At 51.4% G+C, this 22,837-nt stretch overlaps 2 protein-coding genes across 2 annotated transcripts in view; both read right to left on the bottom strand.

Annotated features, from left to right (window-relative positions):
- Window positions 1–176: 176 nt before the first annotated feature.
- On the bottom strand, window positions 177–6,522 carry Tm6sf2 (transmembrane 6 superfamily member 2). The gene is made up of 10 exons (XM_006995475.4): window positions 6,276–6,522; window positions 4,976–5,079; window positions 4,164–4,261; window positions 3,975–4,078; window positions 3,545–3,627; window positions 2,903–3,027; window positions 2,438–2,539; window positions 2,041–2,133; window positions 1,522–1,641; window positions 177–608 (listed from the first exon to the last, which is right to left on the bottom strand). Exons 1-10 carry the CDS (start codon window positions 6,368–6,370, stop codon window positions 399–401), a joined length of 1,134 nt encoding a protein of 377 aa, XP_006995537.1. The 5' UTR covers window positions 6,371–6,522; the 3' UTR covers window positions 177–398.
- A 4,016-nt stretch (window positions 6,523–10,538) lies between these two features.
- Sugp1 (SURP and G-patch domain containing 1) overlaps window positions 10,539–22,837 on the bottom strand; it is a 30,981-nt gene continuing 18,682 nt past the window's right edge. The window contains exons 8-14 of the mRNA XM_006995477.4: window positions 18,071–18,432; window positions 13,654–13,760; window positions 13,024–13,201; window positions 12,689–12,795; window positions 11,220–11,365; window positions 10,843–10,972; window positions 10,539–10,697 (exon numbers count right to left, since the gene is read on the bottom strand). Of these exons, the coding sequence (XP_006995539.1) occupies window positions 10,671–10,697; window positions 10,843–10,972; window positions 11,220–11,365; window positions 12,689–12,795; window positions 13,024–13,201; window positions 13,654–13,760; window positions 18,071–18,432 (1,057 nt within the window). The 3' untranslated portion in view covers window positions 10,539–10,670. The remainder of the gene's footprint in view (window positions 10,698–10,842; window positions 10,973–11,219; window positions 11,366–12,688; window positions 12,796–13,023; window positions 13,202–13,653; window positions 13,761–18,070; window positions 18,433–22,837) is intronic.

Raw genomic sequence — 22,837 nt, 5'->3', positions numbered from 1 at the left:
TTCTGAGCCTCAGTCTTCACATCTGGTACACAGAGCTGTGCATCCCACTGAGAGGCTGACTGTGAGTGTCCTGGCCCTCTGACTCATGACAGTGGCTGTGAGCACCCCACCTTCCCCTCATGGGTACAAGAAGATGGTCCCTTGCTCCAGCTCCCTGAAACACTCAGGTGGTGATGTCCTAGACATCAAAAGGGCTTTTATTAAAAGGATGTGGGCAGGTGATGGGTAAATTCCAGGAGAGGGCATTAGAGTCCTTGTGGCCTCTGGGTCTCCTATGCTCCTTCCTGGCCTGGATTGCAATTTCCCCAGATGTCCATCCAGCTTTAAAAGGGACGACCTATTCTTGGAGGCCAAGGCCTGCTGCACAGGCAGAGTGCCCTGCAGAGAAGTGCACACGCTCACTGCTGCTTCTTGCTTTGGTCCTGGGGTGCCAAAGGCCGTGCTCGCATGAAGAAGGCAGGCCGCCACAGGCAGCGGAATGCCAGCAGGTGCGGGCCCAGTGCAAACAGCATGTTGCTCAGAAAGAAGGAGGTCCAGGTGTCCTCGGGCACACGGTAGGTGAAGGGTGTGCGCAGGTGCATGGAGGCACCCATGTGTGAGAACTGCGCCTGGCAGGGACACAGGAGGAGCACAGGCCAGGTCAGCACTCAGGCCACCACCCACTGCCATGTTTTCTTCCCTCCCCAAAACAACTGTTTAGCAGTAAACATCCCTGCCTCTGACGGGATCCCATTCTTGCTCCTCACAAGTGTCATCAGAGGCGCAGAGACTTCCTGGGTCCCCCTGTCTTGGCTGGGTCTAGGCTACCTAGACCCTTCCTGCCTGGGAAAATAGCTCTGGGCCCTCCAGTGCTCACACACCTCCCATGGCTCCCTGCCTCCCCTCACATGGCTACAGCCCAGAGTTCAAAGTCTTCAACATCCAGCTCCAATTTCTCTTGTCTCGCTCTCCCTTGATGTCCTCTTGGCTGCCTTCCTATGCTGTTCCTGTTCATGGCTGTCCTTCCCTGCATGTATCTTCATAAGTCACAGTCTTTCCACTCTGCCATCCTTCTCAGCCCCTGTCTGTCCGTCCGTCCGTCCGTCCCTCCCTCCCTCCCTCCCTCCCTCCCTCCTTCCTTCTTCCTCCTTCCTTCCAGGTTTCTGTTTGTTAGTTTTTGTTTTTAATTTTTAGACAGGGTTTCTCTGTTTAACAGCTCTGGCTGTCCTGGAACTTGCTCTGTAGACCAGGCTGGCCTCAAACTCACAGAGATCCTCCTGCCTCTGCCTCCTGCCTGAGTGCTGGGTTAAAGGCCCAGCTCGTTAGTTTGTTTCCATTGCTGGGGAACGGAAGCTATGGGCTTGCACATGCTAGGCAAGCCCTGTACCGCCATCCACACACTAGCATGGTTCTTTTTAGCTCTGACCACAGAGTTTGGAGCTACCTGTGGCCTAGGGGCTATGCACACCCAGCCATCTCCTGCACACCAGGGGATTCTGGAGCACTGGGCCTGAGGTCCACTGTCACTGCCCCACCCCTTACCTGGCCAATGGCTCCGGCGAACACCAAGGCCCAGTCCGGCAGCCAGGAGCAGCCAGGGAAGGTGAGGGCATAGGCAGCCAGGCAGTAGAAAGGTAGAGCATAGAACAAATACATCAGCATCTAGGGGAGACCACAGACTATGAGAACACAGGGTAGGGCTCTACAAGGGGCTCCTCTCTCCCTCTAGCCGACCCTCCCCATCACACACAGCGAGTTACACTTAGCTGCCGAGATGGTGCGGAACTCTGGCCTACCAAATCGGAACAGCCTATCTCCAAGGCTAACATGATTGACAGGGGCATGTGATTCAGGCTGGGCTAAAAACAGAGCCTCGGTGAAACACGTTCTTAAATCCTAGGGTTCCCAAAGGGGTGAATGAAACCCGGGAGTGCTTCTGGGACACATGTTCAGCCCCTGGATCCTGTCACACCTGAAGTCGACATGTGCACCTGCCTGGCTGGCACGAGCTTCCGGCAAGGGCTCAGAGAAGGCTGGGCCTTCCCTTCCACCTCCTCTCACCTGTAACTTAGGGTAGGCCACAGGGTCCCGCAGGTACGGCTCGTATTGGTAAATGTAGATGAAGCAGGCGTCTGTGGGGCAGTCAAGTACCACCTAAGACACACAGATAACCACCATCCATCTCAAGCCTCTCCCAAGGCTCCTCCCCACTCCAGCTCTCAAGGCAAAGCCACACCAGCCACCCTGGTCCCTCTCACCCCTCCCTAGTTCTCTCCCGTTGGCTATGGATTCACAATAAGAAAGCTGAGGCTATGGGGAATAGGCATTTGTCATGAAACCTTCGTGTTGGACTTGGTGAAGAACTTTCTCGGGTGTCAGAAGAATGCTGTCCTTTTGTCAATGAATAAGGAAATAAATTTGGGTGAAGGCCGAGGAGGGAGACTGGAAGCAAACTCACCAGGCCCCGGAAGAGAGTGAAGAACGCAGCAAGGATGAGATACGCCACGAGTGTCAGGTCAGCTGGGCGCTGGAGAAGGCTTTTGTTCTGTTCCTCCTGTACCTGCCCCATAGGAGAGAGACCTGGAGTCCGGCAGATGCTTAGCAAATGCTCTCTCCCTCTATCTTCTGAGAACCAAGGAGGCTCTCTCAAGTAGACAGCTGTTTAGTCTTGAGCTTATACGGGCTGAGCAAGTGTTCTGGCCCTGAGCCATACTCCTAGTCCCTCACTAGGGGGATCCTAGGCCAGTGTTGAGCCACATTTGATTCCTTGGAGTTTTGAGAAAGTCTTACCATAAAACCCATGCTGGCCTTGAACTCCTGGCAATTCTGCCTCGGTCTCCCCGGTACCGTCATGATAGGTATGAGCCACCATACCCCTGGCTTACCCAAAGCCATTCACAAGCGTGGTGTAGCGGGCACTCACCATGTCGGGGGTGCAGGAGGTGGGTGCACAGGGCTGGCTGAAGATCCTCACACCAGCCCAGCATGGGACCAGCACGTATAGGATGGCGAGGAAGAAGGCAGGCCTGATCTCTGAACTGTATTTACCTGTCAGCATGGGGAGAGCATGTGATTCGGGAAGATCTAATGGCCCTGGGCCACCCAGGAGCCCCACCGGGACGTCTGGAGTCACACTATGCTTGCTGGAGCTCTCCTACACTCCGGGTTCCTCAGCACGCTCCTTGCTCTGGCCTGGCTGAGTTTACGCTAAATACAGACCTGACGCTTGTGCGGATATCTTTGTTCCCCATCGAGTATGTCTCCTCGCTTGGCATTTACTGAGCCATTTTAACACTGGGGCTTGTCACTCCGCCCTACCTCCAAAGACCTATTTAACAAGCTTACATTCTGCCCCAGGATCCACCCTAAAACTCCCTTCCTGTGTGAAGAGCATTCTGGGAAACCCTTGACATCATGGGCCAGTAGCCTGCAGAAGAAGCAGGATTAATGTTGTCTCCCCTTCACTTCCATGAGGAATGGGAGCCGAGGGGGTCTTGGCTGCTGGCTGGCCAGGGCTCGGTTACTGGGTCTTTGGACACGTGGAGGCGCAGAGGCTCGTCCTTACCGAGGATGTTTCCCGGGAGGAACACCAGGAGGCTCATGGCGAACGACCCCAGCCAGTACAGCCCCAGGCTCCGGTACCTTTTCCTGGGAAGTGACAGAGGAGTAGCCGTGGGCCACTAACCCTCCATCTCAAGCCCCTGCTGGGGCCCAAAGGCCCACCTTGACTCTTTAGCTGGGTCTCTCTTGGACGTTATTTATGGTAGCTGGGGATGGAATGTGCTGGGTCCTGAGCATGCTCAGTATGTGCTAGGATGGCACCTCACACAAGGACAATCAGCACTGGCAATGGTACCAGTGGCTCAGAAGATGTGGGTCTTCTAGCCATCCACGGGTGACCATACCCCTTCTCAAACACTTCTGGCCCCCCAGTGACCTGGGACCCACCTGAGGAATAACTTCCTCCTGGGTTGCTAGTCTCCTGTCTCCCTCACCTTTTGCGGATGGCACCAGCCATGGTCAGGTAGAGTAGGTAGTGCACAGTGCCATCCCAGTAGCAGATGAAGATGCCATGTGCTGTGCGTAGGTAGGGCTCACCCTGTGGGCAGGGGTGGGGCTCAGGAGCATGCACAGTGGGGCCAGGACCACGCCCAGCCACCCCACTCTTGGAAGCCACCACCTACCTCCTTGGTGTAGAAATCCATAAAGCCTGCCACGTAGCCGTCTTCTTGGAGTGCAATGACGAGGTCCACCACCGAGGTGAAGGAGAAGATCACAAAGACTGGGGGGAGAGTGGGCGGGGCTGAGCAGGTGCCTGGCTGACGGGCAGGACTATGGCCAGTGTGGGTGTGGCTGAGCCAACACAGTGGCACTTTGGGCCTGTGCAACCTCAGCTCCTGTTCTTTTGACACAGGGTCTGAGTCTGTAGCTCAGGCTGCTCTTGAACAAATGGCAATCCTCCTGCGGCAGCTTCCCAAGTGCTGGGATTACAGGCCAGAAACACCATACCTAGCTTTTAGCTCAGCTTAAAACTGGACTTGAAACATCAGGCCCAGGATGAGGTGACCAGGCGAGGCTCCAGGCCCAGGCTGTACACAACAGCCTCTCATTCTACTTGTGTGATGGAGGAAACACAGCCCAGGCGTCAGAAGTCCTTAGTCTAGAGCCGTACAAGGTGCCAATGCTATCCCAGCACGCAGCACGTGGGGTGGAGGCAGGAAGATCAGGAGTTCAAGGTCAGCCTGGGCTACATAAGTGGGGGGAGTGGGGGGGCACTGGTCTGATGGGGGAGACATAATTGCTTCTCTCTGGAGTTCCAACTCTGAAAGAGAAGGTCTTCAGAAGCTTCCCAATCTAATGGTGTTCTAGGCCCCCTGAGTTTTACAGTTTAATGGGAATCCTTCATAGACTGATGGAGGTCCTCGGTTGGTCCCAAGTCTAGAATGGAGGCCTTTTCCCAGACAGCCCTGCTCCCCACCACCTCCCAGTGACTCACCAGCATAGAGAGGGTCATAGGTGATCTCCCCATGAGATAGGCTGTAGACGGCCATGAAGAGCAGACCAAATATCAGTGCACTCATCAGCACTGCGCACAAAGGCCTATGGGAGTGGGGGAATGCCAAGGGAGGCCATGCTTGGGTGAGACCTCCTGGAGGAGTTATTCAGGAAGTACCAGCAAAGGAGAATGAAACGCCTTCCCATTCAGTAGCTTCTTGCTTAGGAATTCTACTCGACAAACTCCTACACATCCTTCAAGGCCCATCTAGATTGCTCCCCCTGGAACCCCTCCCTGATTTCCCTGCCCCCTTCTGTTAATTCCATCATTAGCTGATACTCATTCATTTGGATTTGGTTGCTCAGTCATTGAGCAAGGCTCACCCCTCATGGTCAGACTCAACCCTGATGGGGAGAGTTTCCAGTATTCCCCGAGGCTCCCAGTTCCTCCCAGCTAAAGTCCAAATGCCTCCATCTGCTCCACCCTATCCTTGCCCAGATCTACCCCACCGACCAGATAAGACAGGTCATCTAGTTGCAAAGATAACAGAATCCAGGGCTCTGGGTTTCCCTTCACACAGCTGGACAAACAAACCAAAACCCAGAGAGGGGACTCTACCTGACCAGTCCGCACAGCAAGGTTGTCCAATTCTCCTACACTACCCAGGCCACATTTCATGAACCTCAGCCTGGTTTTACCTAAACAGCAATGCCAATCAAACACCTAATCTTGACACTGCACGGAACTTGTGATCCTCACTCATGACTATAGTGAAACTTAGAGGAAGGAACCTAGGCTCCCAGAGTGCACTTGGCTCACTCAGATTTCCGGGAGACAGATATTGGTACCCAGGGAGTCAGACCTATGGCTAAAACCTTCTCTATCCCATTGTTTGGGTCCCCTGAGCTTTGGAGTAAAGGGCTTGCTGGACCTCCAGGGTCGGGGTGGTCACTGAGTGTAGGAGAAAGTTACTCTAAGCCTGAGTCACAGGCGATGGAACAGGGCATGCGTGCCAGGGGAGCTGGGTCAGTAGGGCTTTATCTAGGACAAAACTTTGACCCTAGGCGACTTTGGAACCTGCACGGAGTGCATCCCTGAAATACCCACTAACTAGCGCCCCAGACACTAAGGCTCCACATCACTTTTCCCCAAAACCCCACCACAGCATCCCCCTGCCTCGGCGCGGCGGGGGAGGGATTTCTTCTTGCATGTGCATCCCCCAGGCCCAGCTCCGACCCTCCCGGGCTCTGCCACCCTTCATCCACCCTCTAGCCCGGTGGTCCTCGCGGACGAAACGCACTGTGAGAGCGCCGAGATGTGGTTGAGCGCGTAGGACACTGGCAGGGCGCCAAGAGACATCGCAGCGGTCTTGCCGGCTAGAGGCGGGATGTCCATGGCAGCGGTGCCCCGAAACCGGCGCGGCCTCCGAGACGCTTGGTTCCGCGACCGCAGCGAGTCTGAGCTCTGGGGTGCCAGGGACCTGCCCCGCACAAAGGTCGTCCCGCGCGCACGCGGAGCCCAGCGGCCACCCTTACCCGCGCTTGTATTCCTGGCCAATATGCGGGGCCCCGCCCCCACGAGACTCCGCCCACCACCTCCCCCTCAGTCCAATCATCGATTGCACAGCCGTAGCCACGCCCCTTACCTCGGCTCAGTGTCTAGCTCCGCCCCCAGATCCTAGTCTGCGCGGCTGAACTGTAGCCACGCCCCTTACCCTAGTCCACAAGAGCCACGCTTCCCCCGCCCCCTTCACAGCTTCTACTCGGCTGTGGCTGCGCCCCCAGGTCCTACTCACGGCGGCTGCAGGACTGGAACAACGCCCTGCACAGCCCTGTCCCCAGCCCCACTCACAACCGCTACACAGCTGCAGCCAAGACCCTCGCCACAGTCACACCTCATAGCCCTACCCTTAGCTCCGCCTCGGCCTCTCACAGTCGCCAACTCTTGGTTCTCTTGTGCCATGCTCCACGAAACAGGTCTTCCTCTTTGGATTTGGGTGAGGGAGATAGTGGGGAGATGGATTGTATGTGTGTTTGAGTGCAAAGACCGAAGGAGCAGATCAGTGGGGTGTCCTAATCACTTTCTTCCTTATTATTTTGAGACAGGGTGTCTCACCCAACTGGGGCTAGGCTGGCAGCCAGCCAACAATCCTGTCGCCACCTTCGACAACACCTGGCCTTTTACATGAATAGTGGGAATTTGAACTAGGTCCTAATGTTGCACAGAAAGCTCTTACAGGTGTGGATCACCCTGCCTCCTTTCCGTTCCTCTGCCGCCTTAGACCTGACACACTGATATTACCACCTGAACATGGAGAGGAACCCTTTTTAATTAAAGATGTGGCTGTGTGCATGTGGGCATAACTCCCCATCTATTCCTTTGAGGCAAAGGTCTCTCAATGAACATGGGGCTTATTTTTCTTGCCTAGGCTGGAAATCAGCAAGTATCATCCTCCTCCATGCCCCAGGAGCTGTCACAGGTGTACTGGGAGCATCAAGTTGTGTTCTGGAGTCTGAATTTTTATCCTCATGCAGCAAATCTTAACCACTGAGCCTTCTTTTTAGTCTCAGGGACACTTTGAAGGTTTCAAATTTAAAAATTTTGTGCATGGGTATTTTGTCTCCATGTATGTCTTTGCGCCATGTGCCTTTAGTAGCCATGAAGGAGGCCAGAAGAGGATATCTAATCCCTTGGGACTAAAGTTAACAATGTCTGTGACCCTCTGTGTGGGTGCTGGGACCTGGACCCTCTGAAAGAGCAGCCATGGCCCCAGCTCAGGTTTTTGTTTTTGAGAAAGGGTCTCACCAACTAACTCTGAATGGCCCGGCTTTAAGATCCACCTGCCTCTGCCTCCTGACTGTTGGGAGTGAATAGATAACTGTGCTGGGCTTTTTAAAATTAATTTTTTGTGTGCATAATGTAGGAATGGCAAACATGTGCCACACTTCTGTGGGCGAAGATCAGAGGACATCTTGCCTATTCTGTGGGCCCCCGAGACTGCACTCATGTTGTTAGGCTTGGCAGCTGGCACCTTTACCCACTGAGCTATTCATTGGCTGGCTCTGTGGCTCTATGTATGTGCATATGTGTGCTGCTGGGTGTCCTGCTCTATCACTCTCCTCCTTTGAGACAGGGTTTAACTTGGAGTTGAAATTTCAGCTAAGCTGGTGTTCAGTTTCCATTCTGTTTCTGTTCCCTGCAGTGGAACCATATCTGACTTTCTGCATGGACACGAGCATTATAACTCAGGTCTTCATGCTTGAGCATCAACTACTGTTCGCTGAGATATCTCCCAACTAAAAGGGACCCCTCCCCACTTTATTTTTTGATTTTTTTTTTTTTTTTGGTGGCACACACCTTTAATCTCAGTACTTGGGAGTCACACACCTTTAATCCCAGCACTAAGAAGGTTGAGACAGGAAGTGATATGGCTGGGTGGAGAAAGGAATATAAGGTAGGAGGTGACAGGATCTGGCGTCCTTTTGGCTAAGGACTGAGGGGGACTCAGTCTGAGGATTCCTGGAGACGGGATCTTCCCTTTTCGGCTGACGAGCTGGCGAGGTGAGAAGTGGCTGTGGCTTGTTTCCTCTGACCTTTCAGCATTGACCCCTATATCTGGCTCTGCGTTATTATAAAACCAATTAGGATTTGTGCAACACTGGGGAGGGGTGGGAACACTTATTTTTCTTTTTTTGGTTTTTCTTTTGATCATAAAAACTGGTTATAATTCAAAAGTTCAGGGTTATTTGAAAGTGGAAAATATTTTCTCTGTAGAAAATAGTAAAAATAATATTTCCCAATTAGCCCTTTTAAGCCAAATAATAGCTGAATTATACATATATTGATTAGATTCCGGGGGTACAGAAGAAACCTATCTTCATCTGTTCAGAGAGTTATGTTTTACTTAACTTGTATAAGTGAGATCCCTATTCATCTTCCCCTTCACTGTTTGATTTATGGCAGACATGTTTCTATAGGCTAATCCATAATCTAAAAAGATTTTAGCCTCCCCTTCTGAAAGTACAGCCAGCATTTTCTTTCATTAGCTTGATACAGTACAAATTCTTATCCTAATAGTGAAATGTTTCACTAAAGCTTGCCCAGTGGTTGGGCAAAATCAAAACTTATAAGCTGCCACAGTCATTTGGTACACTGCTGGGTAGTCTCCCTGGATCTGTGGGCTGCAATCTGATTGTTCTTTGCTTTATATCTAGTGTCCACTTGTGAGTGAGTACATACTGTGTTTGTCCTTCTGAGTCTGAGTTACCTCACTCAGGATGGCATTTTCTACTAGTTTGTTTCCAGGTTCTGGCTATTACGAATAATGCTATGAACATAGTTGAACTTGTATCCTTGTGGTATGATTGAGCATTCCTTGAGGATATGCCCAAGAATGGTATGGCTGGGTCTTGTAGATGGATTCCCAATTTTCTGAGAAACCACCATACTGATTCCCATGATGGTTGTACAAGTTTGCACTTCCTATTTTTATTGAGACAGTTTTTCTGTGTAGCCCTAGCTGTCCTGGAACTCTATCTGTAGACCAGGCTGGCCTCCAATTCAGAGATCTGCCCGCCTTTGCCTTCCAAGTGCTGGGATTAAAGGCATGTGCCACCTCCATCTGGCAATAGGGACTGTTAAGTCCCTCATATTTCCGGACTACTGGCACCCACAACCTGTGGATCAAGAGAGCATCTTGGTGCCAGGCAGTGGTGGCACAGGCCTTTAATCCCAACATTCAGGAGGCAGAGGTAGGTGGATCTGCAAGTTCCAGGCCAACCTGGTCTACAGAGCAAGTTCCAGGCCAGCCAAGGCTATGCAGAGAACGGATGCTTACTGAAAGGGGAGCCATGTCTACCTGGATACAGCATGACCATCACTGAACTTGAATTTGAGAGTTTTCTTGAAGTGACCACAGGCAAATGTGAACCCATGTCTGGGTGTGAAGCTTTGGGGTATCATTCCCACAGGTCCTGAGGCATAGGAAGTGGGAACACACTCCTCATGGCAGTCATCACAGGCACAAGAGGTACTGGGCAGCAGGAAGGCTCAGCCAGGCAGGATATGGTGGAAAGGGAGGTTGGAGAGGTGCACTGGGGATATTAGGGCAGCTGTGATGAGGACTCTGAACAGCTGGAGAGCTGTGGGCAGGATCAAGGGGCAGCACAAATGGGGTGGAACCCAAGAGCCCGATACTAGAAGGCCACCTGTTCATCACCGCCTCCAGTTGGGCTCTTGCTCATGTGAAGGCCTTGTGGTTCCGCAGTGAGCACTAGTTCTGGTTTTTCAAAGACCCTTGCAGTAGCTTCCAGTATGAGAGAGCCCCTCTCCCAGGTCTCTGCCTCCAAACAGGCACCATCCCCATGCCAGCTGTGCCCAGGACACACCAGCCCATGCACATATTACGAAGTGTTTGGAGTCCTCTTTTTCTCCTGCCTGGGTAACGTTCTCACCAACTGACTGGCTTCCGTTTCCTAGGAATTTAACAATGAGGCACACTGGGACCACACTGGGTCTGGAGGAAGGACAAAAGGGGATCCTGGCAACAGCACGAACAAGATGCTGGGCAGGAGAGCATTAGGACTTTAATACACAGCACAACACTTGTGACGACAGGGTGGCCGGAGATGTATCCAGAACATTTCACAGTCCCAGGACGGCCGATCTGAAAGAAGACTTCGTGTTTCCAGAGTACTCAGTAGTAGGGCCGCCTGGGGTTGTTCTGCGGGAGACCAGAGATCAAAGGGAATAGTGTTAGTGGGAAACGCAGGACCTTCCAGGTAGCAGAGCTGATACTCTTTGGGGGCTGAGGCAGGGGCTTAGCTGTCACCTCCCCACCGCCAGCAGGGAGTCAGGGAGGCACACACCAGGGGGTTGGGCCGGAACCGGTAGGCTAGCATCATCCTCTTGCGGAAGGCCTCATACTCATCGTCTTCCTTGGAGAGCTCGGCTGGCCGGTCAATTCCAAAGCCGGCTCCATCGACTGTGGTGGCACCCCTGTGGAAAGCCGGCCGTCGTAAGCAGGGCCCAGGATGGGACAGATAGGAGAGGACTGCAGGGCGTGGGGTGGGGACTAGTGGCGGGCTCAGCAGCCCCGGGAGAGAGGTCCTAGATCAACCCCAACTTGGGTCATCCAGCCTTGAGATCACGCAGCACTGAGGGGAGCAAGGCTTCACACCTCGGACAGTGCTCACTGGTTTCTGGAACCTCACGTGTCCATGTGGGTGCCCCCGGCAGTACTCACTTGTTCACTGGGTTCTTGATGCCCTGGCCCTCGGTGCCCAGGCCCTCGCCCTCCTTCCAGCCCATCTTCATGAGCATCTGGTAGCCGATGTTCTCCACTGTCAGCCTGAACTCCTTGTACTCCGAGTAGTCTGGCTCTCGGCCCTCCTGCAACACAAGAGGACGTTGCCAGCCACGGGGACCGCAGTGATCTCTGCAGTAGAGCCCACCTGCTCTTGGCCTCAGCCCAGACTGGGACCACCCATGTGCCCCACTCCCTCCAGTGGCAGACGCCACTGAAACAAATCAGGCTCTCCATCCTTCTGCCATCTCCAAGGGGCAAGGTGATGATCGACACGGTCCCATTGGGAAAGAATAGCTCATGTTCTAAAAACCATTTGTTCCGAATACCCAGCCAAACAGGCGTAGCTATGGAATACAAAGAGCCCAGTTTCTGTCACAGCCGCCCACTGGTTCTCAAGGCCACCAGAGGAGCGGCACACAAGGCGGTGCCTCCCAGCACTTGGGAGGCAGAGGTAGGATGACAAAAGATCAAGACCAGCCTGGTCTACACAGCGAGTCAGGACTGCACAGCAAGAGGCCCACCCCTGCTGTGGGATGTTCTATATGGCAAATGTGTTGCTCTGATTGGCCAGTTGTCAGGCAGGAGGAAGTATAGGCGGGACAAGGAGGAGAAGAATTCTGCGAAGTGGAAGGCTGAGTAGGAGACACTGCCAGCCGCCACCCTGACAAGCTGCATGTGAAGATGCCAGTAAGCCACGAGCCACGTAGCAAGGTATAGATTTATAGAAATGGGTTAATTTAAGATATAAGAACAGATAGCAAGAAGCCTGCCACGGCCATACAGTTTGTAAGCAATATAAGTCTCTGTGTTTACTTAGTTGGGTTTGAGTGGCTGTGGGACTGGCGGGTGAGAGATTTGTCCTGACTGTGGGCAAGGCAGGAAAACTCTAGCAACCCCCCCCCCCTTTGTTTTTTCCGAGATAGGGTTTCTCTATGTAGCCCTGGCTGTCCTGGAACTCACTCTGTAGACCAGGCTGGCCTCTGCCTCCTGAGTGCTGAGATTAAAGATATGCTCCACCACCACCCAGCAAGACCCTGTCTTGAAAAGAAAGAAAGAAAGAAAGAAAGAAAGAGAGAGAGAGAGAGAGAGAGAGAGAGAGAGAGAGAGAGAGAGAGAGAAAGAAAGAAAGAAAGAAAGAAAGAAAGAAAGAAAGAAAGAAAGAAAGAAAGAAAGAGGGAGGGAGGGAGGGAGGGAGGGAGGGAGGAAGGAAGGAAGGAAGGAAGGAAGGAAGGAAGGAAGGAAGGAAGGAAGGAAGGAAGGAAGGAAGGAAGGAAGGAAGGAAGGAGTGGGTCCTCTGAAGTATTTCTGCTCCACTGTTGGTTAATTCCCTACCTGCCAGTGCCTACTATGGCACAGAAAGGCTGAGTGCCTCCATCAGCTTCCCCAGGTCTGAGCCCAGGGCTCACCTTCAGGGCCTTGAAGGTCTCCATGAACTTCTCCAGCTCATCAGGGGGCAGGAAGTCACCAATGAAGTGCTTGCCCCGACCCATCTGTGTTAGCTGCTCTGCCCACTCTGCCCAGAGAAGAGGGAAAATGAATGGTGAGGGATGAGGTGGTAGGAGATACCAATGTTGCCCTTTCTTGACTTGCGACCTTGCCCAGTGTTCCACACCAAGACCAGTGAGACAGAGGCTCACCCCCTTACTGAGGAAACAGAGTCAGAGGTAGCATCTCTGGACCACGTGCCATGGCCAGGTGGTGCAGATAAATGGGGTCCACCCCTCCCTCATGCCCTGCACACCCCGTGTCTTGTCCATCTCCATGCGCCGCAGCTGGTGCTCCCAGGTGCCCAGTTCGCTGTCCACCTCCTCATCACTGTCGTAGCCATGCTGGTGTTGCTGTAGTGCCTTCTCCCACAGCAGCTGCATGTCCTGCATTGCGCGCTTGTGCTGCATAATCATGTCATACATCTGCTGCATCTGCAGAGAGGACAGGCAGGGACTTGGTGAGGATGTCTCCTTGCCTAAGAAATCGGGGCAGGACAAGAGCTGCAACCTGTAGCATCCACACTCCAGCACCGAGAGTAGGGACACTCAGCACAGAGCAAGTACCGCAGAAGACGTCAGGCTGCAGGCCTATGGCAAGGCAGGGCTGGGGTTCTCAGGCTGTGGTCCCACCTGACCTGCCTAGTAGAAGACCCGGTCCTAGATGCTAGAGGGAGCTGGGGAAGGGGAGAATAAATAGACATCTTCCTGCAAGGCACAGTCCAGAGGCCATGGGCACTGCCCTCCTAATGCTGGTTCTGGGGACTTGCCTGTCATGAACTCCTCAGGCAGCGGAGTTCATACATACATGGATACTCCATCATACATGGATACACAAGTGGCACTTTACCAGGGGGCAGAGCTGAGCCCCCCACTTGTGGCCTTACCTCCTGCTGCTCCTTCAGCTGCTTCTTCTGTGCATCAGACAGCTCTGTGACACCCACCAGGCCCACAGGTTTCCCCTTCTCGTAACCAAGCCCCTTGAGATCCTGAACTAGAGACAGAAAACAGACGACAGGACAGTAAGAAAGTGGCAATCTTGTGCCAGGGTTTCAGGTACCTGGTGTCAACTCTGCCCACAAAGCCCCAGGCAGGGTTCACAGAACAGGCCCCTTGTCCTAGATGTCGGCCTGGAGAGGCCCCACTGTGGTGGAGGCTGCCATTGCACTGGTTGTTCTCCTCTTTAGGAAGAGATCCGCTCCAGGAAGGTTCCACAGTCCCTTAGGCACAAATGTTGACACCAGGGATCAGAGAGGGTTCCATAACCCAGGACAAAAACCTGGTCCGAGTCCTCACTCAATACCACAGTTAACGGTTGACAGGGCAGGGGCCTGGCAAAGGAACAGAAAGGAGCTGAGCTCTGTGCATGTCCGTGAGCCATACATATGCTCCCTCATGTAGATGCCCACTGGGTTGGGTCTGACATCAGTCTCTGCCGCATGGCTCTCCCAGCTCCCTTGGGGGAGACAGCTAGCTATCCTCAAAGCCCCTGACAGCTGCACTGACCCTGTGAAGGTGATGTGACAGCCTGTATGGTTGACAGAAGCCATCAAACACCTCTCGGAAGGGAAACCACGTCCCTATGCACAGATTCCTCTAGAAGATGGAAAGGGCTGAGTCCACCAAAGTCATCAAGGTGCCGGGTGGGGTAGTGGTCGTGGCGGCGGCGATCGCCTTTAATCCCAGCACTCGAAAGGCAGACACAGGCGGATCTCTGAGAATTTGAGGCCAGCCTGGTCTACAAAGTGAGTTCCAGGCCAGCCAGGGCTGTTACACAGAGAAACCCTGTCTTGAAAAACAAAACAAAAAGTCATCAGGGCTGGGGTATTGCCCTTTAGAACTGGCTACCAGGGATAGATGTGGCTCAGGGGGCAGTGTTTGATGAATATAAATGAAGTCCCGAGTTTCACCCTCAGCAACACACAAGTACATGCAAACCTAAGAACTGAAGGCCCTGGGTCTGGGGACTGGCCCTCAGAGCTAGACAGAATGCCCACCCACAGGAACCAGGAAAGCAGCCTTTCCTGTGGGCTGTGCTGGCTGAGGGGAGGGAACCTCAACTAAGAAAATCAGGCTGTAGCTGGGCAGTGGCGGCGCACATTTTTAATCCCAGCACTTGGGAGGCAGAGGCAGGTAGATCTGAGATGAGGCCAGCCTGGTCTACAGAGTGAGTCCTAGGATAGCCAGGACTAACTACACAGAGAGATCCTGTCTCCAAAAAAGGAAGGAAAGAAAGAAAGAAAGAAAAGAAAGAGAGAGAGAGAGAGAGAGAGAGAGAGAGAGAGAAAGAAAGAAAGAAAGAAAGAAAGAAAGAAACAAAGAAACAAAGAAACAAAGAAACAAAGAAGAAAGCAGGTGAGCAAGCCAGCAAGCAGCAGCACCCCCTCCATAGCCTCTGCCCCGGCTCCCGCCTGGAGGTGCCTGCCCTATGTGAGTGAGTCCCCGTCCTGACTTTCTTCCGTGAGGAACAGGAGGAATCATATGCCAAGTGAACCCTTTCCTCCCCAAGTTACTTTTGGTCATGGTGCTTCACCACAGCATAGTAACCCTAACTAAGACGGGGCCATCGTCCTGCTAATGTGAGTGACTGGGGTACAGAGTGGCAGTGGGTAGGAGAAGGAGCCAGGTGGCAGAAGTTCCTCAGCCACTGTCAACTCCATGACAGAAGATCACCCCACACCCATGTGGGCTTGTGGCAAGAAATGAGAGACATTCGGCTGTCCCTCAAACTCCTGTGAGGAGGAAAGGTCAGAGGTGATTGTACAATCACAGTGGTGGCTATGGTAGCTTCCCATCTTGCATTTCCTTAACTTTCTATAACAAAAGCATAAGCCATGTGCTTCAAAGTCTAGGACAGAAAATAGTACCATCCGTGTGACCCTGAGTAGAGGCTGACTGCAAACCATGGACACAGACAGGGTGGAAACAGATATGCCCAGGAGAGTAACTGAGAGCCCTGATAATGGTGCTAGAGCTCTGGGTGAGACCTGCTAAGTACATAAAGGTCAAGAGACATGTGAGGAAACACTCCTCACAGAGGAAGGGACAATTATAAATGCACCCACCAAGAACCTCCTAACACATGCTGGAGATGGATCAATGGGTGAAGGAATCTGTCACTAAGGTGATGACCCAAGTTCCAACTCCAGGACACACATGATGGAAGAAGAGTGCCGACTCCATTGGGTTATCCTACAGCGTTCACATTCCTGCCATGACACACACTTGGTGGTGCACACCTTTAATCCCAGCACTCAAATCTCTGAGTTCAAGGCTTTGTTGGAAAACTGACGAAGAAGATAAGATGCCTGCTTCTACCTTTTCTTATGCCACATGGTACACAGGTCCTAACCAGAGTGATTAGTTAAGAAAGAAGTGGTGGTGCATACCTTTAACCCCAGAACTTGAGAAGCAGGTGGAGTTTGAGGCCAGCCTGGTCTACAGAGTGAGTTCCAGGACAGTCAGGACTACACAGAGAAACCCAGAGTGAGGTCAGACTTGCTATCAGAAGTCTGACAGACAGAAACCCACTCCAGCCACAGTGGCAAACACATCATACCAGCACTGGGAGGCAGAGGCAGGAGGATCAGTTCAGTCAGTCTTGGTCACATAGGAAAAATATGAGACTAACTTGGTTATACGAGACCGGCTCAAAAAGAATGAAGAGCTGGAAAGATGGCTCAGCGGTTAAGAGCACTGGTTGCTCTTCCAGGACCTGGGCTCAATTCCTAGCACCCACACCTCTAACTGTAGTCCCAGGGGACCCAATACCTTCTTCTGGTCTCTGTGGGCACCACATACATGTAGTATACAGATATACATGCAGATAAACACCCAAGCACATAAAATAAACAAATTTGTAAAAACAAAAGAATGGAAGCTAGTCATGGTGGTTCACACCTGTCATCTCAGAACTCAGGAGGGCTGGGGCTGTAGTGCAGAGGCTGCCCAGCATGCTTAAGGCCCTGGGTTTGACACTCAGCATCCAAAAACATATGTATCAGCCCAGTAGTGGTGGCAAAGGACGCCTTTAATCCCAGCACTCAAGAGGCAGAGGCAGGTGGATCTCTGTGAGTTTGAGACCAGCCTGGTCTGCAGAGTGAGATCCAGGACAGCCAGGGCTACACAGAGAAACCCTGTCTTGGGACAAAACAAAACAAAACAAAACAGAAAAAATATAATTTATCATCATTAGCTTCTTAAGTTCTCTATAAAGTTTTTTGTTGTTGTTTTTGTTGGGGAGGTACCTGCACTATGTAGACCTCGATAGCCTGGATCCCACAATGAAGACCAAACTGGCCTCAAACTCAGAGATTCACCGGTCTCTGCCTCCTGAATGGTGGGATTAAACTATGTGCTACCATGCCCAGCCCTTTTTAGCCCTTAATCCTATTTCCTCGCCCACCATACACAGCCCTGGAGTAAGGAACTATTGACTACACTTTGCCTAGCATCTAGAAGGTAGAGGATCAGGGTCTGGTTATCCTCAGTTACATGAGACTATCTCAAAAACACTAAACCAAAAAACACAATGAGACTGTTTCATACCTACCAGGATAGATATGTATGTATTTATGTATACATGTACGTTTTGAGACAGGGCTGGCCGGGTGGTGGTGGTGCATGCCTTTAAGCCCAGCACTCGGGAGGCAGAGGCAGGTGGATCTCTGTGAGTTCGAGGCCAGCCTGGTCTACAGAGCAAGATCTAGGACAGGCATCAAAACTACACAGAGAAACCCTGTCTCGAAAAACCAAAAAAAAAAAAAAAAAAAAACCAACCAACCAAACAACAAACAAAAAAAACCCCCGACAACAAAAAACAAAACAACAACAACAACAGAGACAGGGCTGGCCTGGAACTTGCAACTGCCCTGAAGTAGCTTTCTGAGTGCTAGGATGACAGAGCTATGCCACTAAGCTCACTGTACAAAAGAGACACTGCCAGGCTGCAGTGGCGCACACCTTCAATCCCAGTGCTCAGGAGGCAGAGCCAGGAGGATCTCTGTGAGTTCAAGGCCAGCCTGGTCTACAGAGCAAGATCCAGGACAGCCAGAGCTGTAACACAGAGAAACTGTCTTAAAAAAAAAAAAAAAAAAAAAAAAAAAAAAAAAAAAGAGGCATCAAATTTAGCCGCAGGCGTTGGTGTTTGTATGGGTCCTGGACCCAATCCCTGAGACTCAGGGCTAGTTCTGGTTGCATGGGTGCCTATACACAAGTAGCCCAGAGTATCCAGCCACAGGAGGAAGTGAAATGGTGGCCCATGATCTGAAACACCTCTAGGACCAACAAGTCAGGGTAGCCCACCTGAGAGAGGTGAAGGTGAGGCATCTATGTCCCTCTGTGCCAGTTCGGCAGGTGGCAGTTCCACTTTGTCCTCTTCAGGCCCCCATCGACTCTTCCGCTTCCTCTTCACAGTGGCCGTGGTGGTGGGCTTTCCAGGGATGGACGGAGTGGGGTTGACAGCAGGTGCTGGGGCCACTGGAGTGGGGCAGGCAGTGATGGGGGGCACAGCCCCTGACAAGGTTTCAGGGGCTGACTTGCGCCGCAGGCTGGGGTTGGGAGCAGGAGCAGGGAAGGAGCCTGTGGAGCCTGCCTTGGCTTTCCGAAACTCCTCCAGCTTCTGCCGGTAGTATCTGTACCCTTGGCTGTTGGGATCATAGAGAAAACTGCAAAGAAAAGTGGGGGACAACATAGCTGGGTTGAGACCTGGTCCTGCTTACTGGCGTTAGAGCAGAGCAGGCTGTATGCACTCAGGGTTGCTGGAGTCACTGTCCAGTCATACCTCAGTCAGAGGCAGTATATTGCAAGCCTGTATCAAGGCCCCTTCAGTCAGAGGCTCCTACTGGGATGTGACAGGCACCCTCAGAACCTCCCCACCCAGTAATGACCTTACATCAGAAAATTCTGAGCTGTTGGGAGACCTTGGATACCCCTCCTTCAATTCCAGCCACATCTCCACTGCACCTCCATGTGCTGGGTTTCAGTCCCACCTTGAAGGTAAATAAGTGGCTTGGGAGCAGAAGCACTCATTCCCTAAGAGCTGTAGGCAGATGGGAATGCAGGGGACAGAGACAACAAAGACCTCAGCTCTTCTCCACTGCCTGCTTCTCTGACAGGGCAGAATGGAGTGACTTGGCCCAGTGTTCCCAGTTTTATGTGGCAAATACCAAAAAAGACTTAGCTATACGTACACACAGTACAGGGGACTTGGTCCTGGATTGAAGACTGAGGATTCAAGATGTGGACTTGTGCCCATGAATCTGGAGCTGGTCCCAGCATAGCTGTACCCCACAAAAGAGCTGTGGTCTTGGTACCCCAGGGGCTGTCTGAAGCCTGTTGGTACCTAACTCTCTGTGCTCTGTTTTCTCAGGTCCCGCCCAGCCCTGAGGTCCCTCAGTCATTTATAAAATAATCATTCAGAGGCTTAATATTAATTATCAACTGTATGTCCTATGGCAGGCTTCTTGCTAGCTAGCTCTTACAGTTTAACTCAACTCCTAACTATTCATCTATGTATCACCACATGTTCCGTGGCTTCACCTGCATCCCATTACATGCTGCTCTCAGGATGGCAGTCTGGCATCTCCCCAACTCCACCTTCTCTTTCCTGTCTCTCTCCTTGGAGTTCTCACCTGCCTCTAAGCTGTCTTGTCATAGGTCAAAGCAGCTTACTTATTAACCAATAGGAACAACATATATTCACAGCATAAAGACATCCCTCAGTACTTCATGCCAGTAGGATTTGATGAAGGAGGCAGAGGCAGGAGGATCTCTGTGAATTAGAGGCCAGCCTGGTCTACAGAGTGAGTTCCAGGATAGGCTCCAAAACTACACAGAGAAACCCTGTCTCAAGGAAAAAAAAAAAAAAAAAAGACAGAAAGAAAAGGAAAAAAAATGGAATAAACAAAGAATGGAATAAATGGAAAATGGAATAAACGGAGAAAAAAATGGAATAAATGGAGAGTGCTGTGTAGCTGTGTGTGCATCTCCTGCCCCAGCAGCCATGCCCCAGGGGCATGTACCTCAAGGTCATAGCAGTGTTACTAAGGGCAGTGCTTCAGGGCACGGCTCAAACAGCCGTCCACTACAGTGCTCAGATGCTCAACCTCTCCTATAAACGTTGTAGATTTGCACAGAGCCTATACACACACACTCTTCAGGGCAGAGATCAGCAGCAAGTGACTGAAAATGCCTTAAACAATGGCAGTGGAGCTGCCCTGTGCTGTTCAGGGAAGGACTGTAGTCTGCACACACGGCACTGAGGAAGCATGCCTTTGAATAGTTTCACCATGTGGCTTGAAAATGTTTGGTGGTGCACCAGAGGACACAGGAGCAGATATGAGGCTTCCTTTTGCATGAGCAAGAACCTCCCACAAAGCTCCATAGATTCAGTCTGTGTGTCCACATGAGCCCTAGGAGACAGCTGGAAGAAGTTTGCTAACACCTGCCACCTGGGGAGGGCAGACCAGGAAAACCAGAAAATGGTGTCTCCTTTGTCTTCCTGGGTCATAGTATAAGCATGACCACGTATAGGCCATTAGTAAAAGAGACAAGGGGGCTAGAGAGATGGCTCAGGGAATAAGAGCACTAGTTTCTCTTAAGCAAGACTAGGGGGTTCAGTTCCCAGCAAGCACATGGCAGCTGACAACTGTCTGTAACTCTAGTTCCATGGGATCTGACATCCTCTTCTGACCTTCATCATATGAACACATGCAGGAAAAACCCACATACAATTCAAAAACAGATTTTTTTTTTTTAAGAGACAAAGCTCTGGCCTTTAATCCTTGTACTTGGGAGGCAAATGTAGAAGGATTTCTAAGTCTAAAGTCAGTGGTTCTAGACAAGACAGAGCTGCAGAGTCTCCTGCCCCCCTCCCTCCACACCCCTAGGATCCAAGTACTTGAGAGGCTGAGACAGGAAGATGGAGAGTTCAAGGCCAGCCTGGGAGACAAAGGCAGAGGAGCCTGCCCTTAAATAAAAATGGAAAGCAGTACAAAATGCACACCCCTTAACTTTGGGCTAGAAAGATGGCTCAGCCATTAAGAGCAGTGGTTGCTCTTCCAGAGGACTTGGATTCAGTTCCCAGAACACACATGCATCACAACTGTTATAACTCCAGGCCCAGGAGACAAAACACCCTCTTAAGGCTCTGCAGGCACTAGGCATGCAAGTGGTACACTGTCATCCATATATGCAAAACACACATACACATCAAAACAAAACAAACAAAAACCTGACAGGCTGTAGTGGCGTATGCCTTTAATCCCAGCATTCAGGAAGCAGAGGCAGGTGGGTCTCTGTAAGTTTGAGGCCAGCCTGGTCTGCAGAGCGATTTCCAAGACAGTCAGGGCCACACAGAGAAACCCTGTCTCAAAGAACAAAACCAAACACCAAACCAAACCAAACCCCAAAGTAAGCAACCCCCATCCTCTTCGGCTTTTGTTCACACCATGGACTGAAGAATGAAGAACCAAGCAAACCTCCTTTTTCTCTACAATCTACCAAGCCTAAGGAACACTGACAGCATCTAGAACTGAACAAAGACACTATTTCAAAATATGGGACATGCTCCTCAAACAAACATCTTTCCTTAGTTTCCTTGCCCCTAAGAACTCAGCATCTGATCTGGGTGTGGTGGCTCATGCCTTTAGTCCCAGTACTAAGGAGGCAGAGGCAGGTGGACCTCTATGAGTTTGAGACCAGCCTGGGCTACAGAGCAAGTTCCACTCCAGCCAGGGCTACACAGAGAAACCTTGTTTTTAAAAAAAAAAAAAAAAAAAAAAGAAAGAAAGAAGGAAGGAAGGAAGGAAGGAAGGAAGGAAGGAAGGAAGGAAGGAAGGAAGGAAGGAAGGAAGGAAGGAAAAGAAAAAAGCCAGGAGGCAGAGGCTGGCAGATCTCTGTGAGTCTGAGGCCAGCCTAGTCTACAGAGTGAATTCCGGAACAGGCTCCAAAGCTATAGAGAAACCCTGTCTTGGAAGACAAAACAAAGAAACAAACAAAAAACAAACACACCAGAAAATAAAAATGAACTGAGCATGCCAGGACGTGGCTCACACAGCACGAGGCCGGCTGCCTTCCAGCAACTGTGCCGACATTAGTCCCTGAGGCTGGATGTTAGATCTGTGATTAACATTTCTGTTTTACAAGGTAGAGCCTTGCTAATCCTCCTGCCTCAGCTTCCTGAATCTGGTTTGTTGCTACTGCTGTATCCTAATTTCGGATGACACATCTGACATGCTTTCTGGGGCACAGCTTAGCAATGTGTTGGCTTGCCAAAGGAACATGCCTGACACATAGCTACAAAGGGGTCTTTCCCTGTTGTTTGTTTGAGATAGGGCCTCACTATGTAGCCCTGGCTAGCTGGCCTTAAACTCACAGACTCACCTGCCTCTGCTCTCCTTAGTGCTGGAAACAAAGGCTTGCACCACCAGATCTAACTTGAAAAAAATTTTTTTTGTTTGTTTTTGAAGACAGGGTTTCTCTGTGTAGCCTGGCCATCCTGGAACTCTCTAGATCAGGCTGGCCTTGAACTCACAGAGATCTGCCTGCCTCTGCCTCCAAAGTTCTCAGCTTAAAGGCATACCAACCCTTAGGCTATAAAGTTTTTAACCAGGCTACAGGGTGCACAAGGTATCTGGCCACATTAGGGAGTAATGGGCACACCCTCTAAGACAGGAATGCAAGGAGGTGCCACCTGTCTACCTGGCCAGCTTGGGCTTCATGGCTACCTGACATTTAATCAAATGTGATGATTAGTTTTCATTATCAACTGGACACAACCTAGAGTCATTTGGGAAGAGAGTCTCATGAGGGAATGTCTGGATCAGGTTGGCCTGTGGGCATGCTTAGGAAGGGTTATCTTGACTATGGTAACTGGGGTGGGAAGAGCTGCCTACTGTGTTAGGGTCTTGGGCTGAACACTGGCAAGCATGCATTTATTCTTCGAGCTTTTGACTGTGGCTGTGACTAGCTGCTGTAAGTTACTGCCACCTCTCCCCAGGAAAGACTGGAACCTGGAACTGAGAGCCAAAATAAGCCTTCTCCCCTCAGCTGCTTTGCTCAGAAACTTTT

The sequence above is a fragment of the Peromyscus maniculatus genome, chromosome 17, assembly GCF_049852395.1.
Source record: "Peromyscus maniculatus bairdii isolate BWxNUB_F1_BW_parent chromosome 17, HU_Pman_BW_mat_3.1, whole genome shotgun sequence".
Taxonomy (NCBI): Eukaryota; Metazoa; Chordata; class Mammalia; order Rodentia; family Cricetidae; genus Peromyscus; species Peromyscus maniculatus.
This window is presented reverse-complemented; position numbering and strand designations above follow the sequence as displayed.